General features: G+C 30.2%; 1 protein-coding gene across 1 annotated transcript; it reads right to left on the bottom strand.

The window, feature by feature from the left end:
• Positions 1 to 293: 293 nt before the first annotated feature.
• LOC107018674 lies at positions 294 to 8,575 on the bottom strand. The gene is made up of 2 exons (XM_027917307.1): positions 8,215 to 8,575; positions 294 to 858 (listed from the first exon to the last, which is right to left on the bottom strand). The coding sequence occupies exons 1-2, from the start codon at positions 8,573 to 8,575 to the stop codon at positions 305 to 307; spliced, it is 915 nt and encodes a 304-aa protein (XP_027773108.1). The 3' UTR covers positions 294 to 304.
• Between the last annotated feature and the right edge of the window lie 584 nt (positions 8,576 to 9,159).

Genomic DNA, 9,159 nt, shown 5'->3' with positions numbered 1-9,159 from the left:
GTATCAAAATTCATAAACACTTATCTATAAAGTCAGTGTCAATGCTTGATGTTTATTAGCTACATTTAATAACATAATCCAATTGGATTCTCATTTCTTCCGTTGTTAGTAGGGGTGTTCAAAATGGAACTGTAACCGATAAGCAACTGTAAAATTGATTTATTGGCTAATTGTATTTATTATCGAATAAATGGTTGGGGAACAAATTAAAATTTTATTATTAACGACAAGTTTGTCATTCTCCAAACCCATTTCCTCACTTTGCAAATACACATATTATAATAACAGTAAGAGAGAAAGTAATTCAGAGAAAGTAAGAGATATATGGCGGTTTCTTACCATACAAATTTGAGTAGACTAATGCATAGAGAAGCTTAACACCACTGAGGTTAGTATAAGGAGCAGGGTCTTGAGTGACACGCAAGAAGTAAGCGTACACATCCACAGAAACATATCCACATGAAGCTGCATAATGGATTGGATAAGTATCATACATACAAGAAATATGTGGTAAACGAGGATTTCTTTTTATAATGATTTCAGCTGCATCTAAGTTGCCAAATCTAGCAGCATAGTGAAGAGCAGTTTCACCAAAGCAGTCTTTTCTTGCTATATCCTGTTTGTTTTCTATACTCGCCACCAACTTCTCTACGAAATGCTTGTTGCCTTTTTCACTCTTTACCCCAACAGCTAAATGGAGTGTTGTCTGTAATTTTGCGTTGATTGGAGCTATATTTGCGTCTTTCTCTTTTTTCAAGAATGCTTCTGCTTTCTCCCAATCTCTACTTAGTAAAGCACTGAATAGTGGAAGGCAGAAGCTATAATTTGTTAATCCAGTGTATACAACACGCGAACCACCTGTACAATGACAAACCAAGATCTCATTATTTAAAATGAAATCATCCGTTAATAGAAAGTACCCATTCATGCTACTTTTCAATCAAGTGCTACAATTAAAAGAACCTAATTCAATTAAATTTTAAATAGACCTAACATCATATCTGACTCACCGTTAACCCATTTCTCTTTTATTTCTGCCCCCTAGGCCCTTACATCAATCAATTAGCAAGAAACTAACAGATGAATTCATTATAGAAAAAAATGTTGTTTGAACTTTGTGAGTGAGTTGCTATGTCTTGTGGTTGTTTGAATCTAAAAGTTTTTGATGATGCTACGTTGACTCTGATGTGTGGATTATGGTGTATTACATGTATTGTATAGTTCTCATTAGTTGTGAAACTGTTAGGATCGATTGTTTCTGATTTCAATGAAGATTGCAATATGTCGAGGTTTGGATGGTGTACTAGGGTATTTGTGTTCGGTATTACTTTACTTAAGATTTGTAAGGGATACTTGTTGGGTACTGTTGTTGTTTTGATATTCATTCCCTTACTTCCTACACTTTTGCAAGTTATAAGCATGGATCGTGTTGACCATTCCTCTTACATCTTAATCCAAGTCCAACCTTTCGAGTTCGTGAGATGCTAGTGATCCTTGTAACAACTCAGAACTTGAAAAGGAAAAGGTTGCAGAAAAGTTTTGCTGACAGAATCTACAGAACCTACCTATGGACCGTAGAAAGTCCCACGAGTCGTAAGAAGACAGTCCTAGGTGATAAGTTGAGTTTGAGAAATTTGAGTTTCTCAAATTTGGTCTACAAGTTGATAGGATGAGTCATCATGTATTTTATGAGTCGTAGATAGGCTCCGTAGAGTAATCGAGATTTGATTAAATTTTGGACTTAAAGTTGAAATCTACGAAAGGGTGTCTACGAGTTGTAGACCGGATGACGGACCATCACAAGGTCTTATAGGAATAACCAAGGATTTTAGTCCAGTAAGTGATTCTATGATTGATCGGGATTTTAGGTCGGAACCGTAGGTCACTCCGGCATTTTTGTTATGGGTGTTTTGGTATTTTCTCACCCCTTCTAAGACTAAACACCAATGTTTTTACCTAGTTGGGGATTAGATAGTGCTAACCAATATTTTGTGTTATTAACACTCTAAGTCTTTAGAGCAAGGTTCTTAGAGGAGAAAAGCTAGGGCTCGAGCGTTCTTCAAATTTTCACCAATTTCGCAAAGAATTTTGTTCATCCGAATCTGTAAGGTTATCATAGTAATTGACTAAGTTAGTCCTCGCGCCCTACATCTAACTAAATTTTGTAAAGGAGTAATCTAGAGCTTTGTTCTAGATTTTTAGTATTCTTGAGATCAGTAGTATTGTTGAGTTTTGAATTTTTGATTTTTGAGTGTTAACTTTTCTGTACCCTATCTTGGGTTATAATGTTTGGGAATCTTTTAAAGAAAACATTTTTTCATTAAACTGATATTATAAGAAAGCAAAGATGAGTTTAGAAAAAGAGTTTTAAACGTTATTTGAATAAGAGTATAAGGAAACTAAGTATTCCTAAATGTATCACTCTTTTATATTGAGAAAAGAGAAATATTGATTTCTATATGAGTTAATGAGTTCAGAGATATTTCAGAATAGTTACCTCTTTTAAGAGGATATTTTGAGCTATTACTCCAAATTGAGGAAGAGTTTGTTTATACATTTGAATATGAGTATATATATTTATTGGGACTAATATTGAGCTTTGATATGGGGATGAGTTCTGAAAACTCATATTCCTCATAAACAAGGTAGCCATATGGGTAAATGATCATAATTTTAGACGACTCCTTATTTATTTCAAGTAGAGCTTTAGTGGATTCACTTAGTTGAGATGTTTTATATTTGGCAAGGTATAGGACAATTCTAGGAGCGTGGATGAGACATTGTATCATCTCATTGCGCATAGTGATGGTTGTCGATTAGATAATCTCCCAAATAGAGTTAAAAGTGTATTTATTTTATCATGCCACTTAATAATGTTGCTTTCAAAGGTAAGTAAGTAGTTTCTAAAGTTTAAATACTTTCACTCCTTTATTTCTTTATATTTAGCTAAGTATATATTTATATCTAGTGCAGTCCTTTCATTAAGTCATTTCGCTTCAGCTATATTACATACATGTACAGTCAACGTACTGATGTTATTCGACCTGCATTTCATGATGTAGACACAGGGGTTCAGGATCATCAATAGGTACTTCATCGAGATCATTTTGTGTAAGGACACGTCAGGTCATTTTGAATAGTAATGCTCCTTCTTTCATAAAAGACCCTTCTCGTAAAGTTTTAAATGAGAATATTGAACTATTTGTTTAGCTATGATTATTCAGTTGACGGGTTATTACATAATTGAATTTTAGTTGGTTTTTAATGGGTCAAATCCATAGATAATACATTATGTCACTTTGACCCATATGTTAAAATAAATTAATGGGGTTTAATATTATTTTATTATTATATGAAATAATTGCTGCCTCCACTCCCAACGTACACAAAGACGATGCAGCGACAAGAAAAAAGAACGAGTACCGTAGTAGCTATGAATTTTTTTTTTAATCCAAATTATGTATTTTATATGCAATCGTTGATTGTTATATGAATAATAATGTGCATTAAGGTAGTGGATATAAGAAGTATAGATAATGGTGAGTGTCTGCTGGTTGAAATTTTAAATTAAAAAAAAATATATAAATTAAAAAGATTTAATGAAGAGTGAAATCAATGAGAGAGAAATTATTACTCCCTCTGATATCTTTTGTTATGTTGCGCTTTTCGAAAATTAATTTAACTAATTTTCAAAGTTAAATTAGATTATATTAATTCGATATTTTAAACAAAAAAATTAAATATTCTAAAATTATATGAAAAGTACTATAAATTTTAATTTTTTGCATATTAATATGATAAAAAAATACATCTTCAAATGTTAGTCAAAATTTTTATAGTTTGACTCTAAAAATAGAAGGCATGACAAACAATATTGAACAAAGGGAGTACATTGGAAGGCATAATAGATGATTTGAATTCACATTTAAAAAGGGTAAGCACTAATTTTTCATTTTTTCGTTCATGGACATGTTGCCGGTGATTTCATAACCGGTGGCTTTACCATTAAATATAATTATTTTGTTATTATACTATAAATTAAGTTTGACATATTAGTATATGTAGTTTAATATTAGGTGTATTGTATTATCTGAATATCATTTTATATTATTTGGAAGAACTAAGAGTTTATCTTAGGCTTGAATTTAGAAAATATGAGAATTGACACATTTAGTTGGAATCAAGATTTATGTATTTAATTATTGATTAGGGTGAGTTTTGAATCTAGGCTAGGCCCATAGTAATATGGGTGTCTATAAAATCACTTGCTTATTAATATTCCATATTTGATAGATTGGGCACATTCTGAAGTTTTACAAAAGGAAAAGGCAAAAATATAAGGATTCATGACACGTGAGACTTTGTTGAAGGACATTTTTTTAATTAAAGATTAAAACTGGAATATACGATGGGTAAGAGTGAAAGATGTGGGTCTCTACCAATGGTGTGACGGGCATAATTGGTACGAGTACCAGTGTTATAAAGGGAAACTTTATTATTACCAAATAACGGATTATAATTCAAGAATGTCAAAACGTATGAGCATTAGCTGATGTATTATTGACTGAATTTCTTTTGTGCGATTGTGTTTCTTTATTGAACCTGTATATTTGTGAGATTTGGGGTGATTATATATCATGCCAATATTTGATTGATTGAGATGTGTCATGATCCCCTTTTATTGAAATCGTATTGTGCAGATGCATTGACATGAGATTAGGTATAAGTTTGGGAATTGGAGATGGTCTGTGCCGGGGATTACGAGATGTTATGATTATAAGTTGGGCATGCGGAGATCGTCTGTGCTGGAGATTTTTTTATTTTATGATAGTGTGTAGAGATCATTCGCACAGACACATGGAGATTGTCTTTGTCGGTATATGGACCTCGCGAATCCCCATGGGTAATGATATCCTGATATATTTTCAAGAAGTATCATGTATATACATTTGAGAGAGTAGTTGGAATTTGAGACATATTATTTCATAGTATAACATTATATTGCATCTCATTACATCATTCATTCTTTTTTAAGTATGTGTTTTATTGATGTTGGACATAACGTGATATTTTATTATCCATATTAATGAAAACTTGGTTGATAATTATCATATATACTTGTAAAATTAAAGGATTATTTTCTTATATACTCTTGTCACTACTTCTTCATGGTCGATTTATGAGATGTACTGGGTATATGTGATCTCATATTCATACTACACTTGCTGCAGTCATGTGTGGTGCAGATTGAAATTTGAATAATACGAGCACATTTTTTTGGAGCATTAAGAGTCGAGCTTAAATTATCTTGGAGTTGTGATGAGTTGTTTGGCAACTCAGTGGCCCACACCATCGTCTATGCCTTCGGATATTATTTTATATTAGTATTCATACATGATATTCCTTACTTCTAGGTTGTCATTTAGTTTCAAACTTACATCGTAGTGTAGATGTTTTTGTACTTATAATACTAAATCTTGAATTGATATTTTTCGTTTTCTGCATTTTATTTAAAGGGCTTAGTATATTAAATATTTGTTGGCTACTTACCTTTTCACGTTTAAGTTGAATTGGTTAACTTATTTGGTGGACTTATATGACTTGTGTTTATGGGTCTTGATAATTTGCAATCAAAGTTCTAGGTCCATAGGTCTCACGAGTACAAGAGCTGAGTTTAGTAGAGCCTAGTAAAGTCTTGGAGATCGATGCAAAGACATCCGTTACTTATCTTCAAATGGCTATAAAATATCAGGAAATTTTCATTCTTTCATTCCTTATAATGTGTTTGTGGTTCAGTTTATGGTCAAAATTTCTTGTTTCATCCTCTCACCAATAGTGAGAAGACATATTCAAATTCAACCTCAGTGGTAGGAAATGATATTATGTAATATTGTACATATATTATGTGGTTAGCAAAATAACTTTGTAATAAGCTTTGTAATTTTAAAGGTTGATATTTAGAAGGTTGAGAACAGTAAGAATGGTTTGCTCGAGGTGTGTTTAAATAAGGATACTTAAACTTCATTTAATTTATTATGAGAGTTTGATGACCTGTGTTTATGATAAGTGAGAACTTCAGTAATGAAATCGTATAATGTTGATGTATTGGAGAAAAGTGTAAGATTATGAAGATCAATTGATCATATAAGAGGATAGTGATTACGGTAAGGCTATAATAAGAAGTTATGAAAGGACAAAGATATAAAATGTGATCACTTCAAATGATATTTGATAGGGTAAGAATTATTATGAGATTCGTACAATGGGTTTTCTTTTTATCTTTCAGATGTGAGGTATACTGAAGACAATTAGAATAGTTCAAGTTGAATGGCACAATGACCACATTGATACTCATTTTGCAGAAGCCACAAGTTGGGTTAGGTCTAGTACATCAAGAGATTATAAAAGGCTAAATTGATTATCAGTCAACAAGAGAATTTAACTGAAGGATTAGTGATAAATTATAATAAATTCATAGTGTGAGGAGCCTTTTACATATTGAGTTAAGAATCGATAATATTAATTGAAATTAAGAGGGGGGAAGGATTATTTAGTTAAAAGAATAGCTATGGATTTGCTTCAGAGAATGTCAATCTCGGAACGAAAGTGAGATAGGATAGCTATGAATTTTGTGATTGATCTTCCCAACACTTTGGGAAAGTATGATTCTATTTTGGGTATTGATTGACATATTGACTAAATTAGTCAGAATAGATTATAATGCTCAGCAGTTGGCTAATGTTTATGTGAAAGAGATAGTGAGGTTACACGGTTTGCCCCTTTCTATCATCTTAGACCATGGTGTGCAGTTCACATCCAAGTTTTGGAGGAAGTTGCACGATGAATTGGGCACACAACTCACTTTTAGTACAATTTTTAATCCACAGGTAGACGGACAGTCGGAGAGGACTAGTGGTTGCGATGCACGGGGTCATCCTTCTAGTATATATATATATATATATAAACTAATATTACTACTTTTTTTTTCTCTTTTTCTGTGTTATTTAACTTCTAGTATCTTTATTTTATAATACTATCTAAGTATTTAGCATTTTACTATTTTTTTAGACAATCAAGTTATCTAGTATCAATAATGATAAAGTATAATGTAATATGACAAATTTTAGAAAAAGCAAATATGAAATCAATGGTCCCTATTTGATTTCCACTACTTTTCATAATTATAAAATACATAATGTGTGTATAAATAATGTAATATGTGTGTAAAATATATTACTATTAGTTAAATATCTAATTTATATTTCAAGGACACAAATAACTCTCTAGAACGTTTCAATTATAAATCTTATCATTTAATGGTGGTTTGATTCGAATACAAATTATAATGGAATCAATTATAATGAGATATGTTATGTTGAGATTATTTTTTATTGATTGTTTGATTTTTTATATTTAAAATAATGTGTCTTGCATAAATTTTAAAAATAAGTTGTTTGTTTATAAAAATATTCTTCTTTTATTTTTTTTTATATTTTATTTGCAGGTTTTAGTTATTCATTTTTAAAAATAAAATTTTCATATCATTTTAGATTATATATTCTTGTGTGTGCATTTTGATGATGATATCAAATGTATTTAAACTTTAAGTTTTCATCTTATTTGGCTTAATATAACTTCTATCTTCCGTTTGTCAAAGTAAAAGAAGATTTATTATTCATATATCACTTCATTTAAGTACATATCACTCTTAAATGTTAAAATATTAAAGTTATTTCCATTTTAATTGATATACAAAATACAAGTTGTCAAAAAATATATAATTCAATACTAGAGAAATCAAAACATAAATAAATATAAGAATTTGTCAAATAAACTCATAAATAAAAATTACACGTATATAGATAGTGTTATTTTTCTAATAAAAAAATATAAAGAATTATCATAAAAATAAAGAGTAGTGAAGATTGTAAATGTTATTATGCATGATGTTAAAAAAACGTGAATATAATTAATGTAAAAGTGGTATATAAAATAAGTTTAAAGGGATTTCTTTGTGATTTTATTTTGAAATCAGTTCTTCATGGATTACTATCAGAGAAGAGATATGTGGGCTTTTCTGTAGACCCTGTATTTGTATTATAAATATTAAATAACTATAACTATATATATGAAAATGTTTTTCACACCTCAAATTTTTATATATATTATCAGCAAACAAATATATACTAATAAAGAAGGGGATTTTGTAGGTACCTTCAAATTTAGGTTTAGGGGTGTAACGTTGCTCTAAAACCAACCAAACTTGTCTAGCAGTATCTAATTCATGAATGGCTTTATCCTGAAGAAGTTGATCACCAAGAGAACCAAAGATGCATGCTTTAACCAACTCATCATTCCTTTTCCTTTGCAAGTTATAATCATCTTCTTCTTCTTTTTCTTCTTCTTGAATTGTTCCGTCGACGAATTTAAACAAATCGTGACTTTGAAGGAGACAAACAATCTGGGTTCTCCATGGAATGTAGTTGGATTCACCACATAGCTTGATCAATACAAAGGATGCTGAATTAACCAATGATAAGTGGATCGTCTCTTTATTTGACTTTGGCAACATCATTCTTACACTTTAAACTTGACTACTAAAATATAATCACGCCCTTAAATACACTTAACTTCATAAATTACTTTACTATTATACTTTAGTTGATAAGAGGCTGCAAGCAAGGTATGACTTCATTAACATATATGTCTGGGGTAATTTTGTAATTTTAAGGATTTTACTTAATTATTATTTTATACTTTATTGCTTTATATACATTATTTTTTAAAAAAAAGAAGTATTACATATCTTTTCACGTGTCACCTAAATTGTGATAAAAAAAGTATAATATTTATTGGGTTTGTCCTGACACAGGCTCTTTATTAAGTTTTTAAACATTTTTGTTAAACTCGAGTGAAGTTTGGAGGGAAAATTTCCAAATTTTTACTCGATATTATTTAAATTGTGCGGATTTTCCAATTTCGATATCGTAACTCATTTTGAAAATATATTTATGCAATAATAATAACAACAATAATTGTAATTTTAGCTATTTTTAATTTAATATTTTCACATTTTACCAATAATCTTTTCATGACAAGCATGTATTTTCAAACTACATATTCATGTTTATAATAAAAACAAGCAAAACATCAATTATT

This window comes from Solanum pennellii, chromosome 5 (genome assembly GCF_001406875.1).
Source record: "Solanum pennellii chromosome 5, SPENNV200".
Taxonomy (NCBI): domain Eukaryota; kingdom Viridiplantae; phylum Streptophyta; class Magnoliopsida; order Solanales; family Solanaceae; genus Solanum; species Solanum pennellii.
The sequence above is the reverse complement of the archived record's forward strand: the minus strand, read 5'-3'. Positions and strand labels throughout refer to the sequence as shown.

Coding starts and splice junctions, on each gene's coding strand:
- LOC107018674 (XM_027917307.1), bottom strand. CDS start 8,575: ATGATGTTGCCAAAGTCAAATAAAGAGACGATCCACTTATCATTGGTT. Junction 859..8,214: donor CCCTAAACCTAAATTTGAAG/GTACCTACAAAA, acceptor GTCATTGTACAG/GTGGTTCGCGTGTTGTATAC.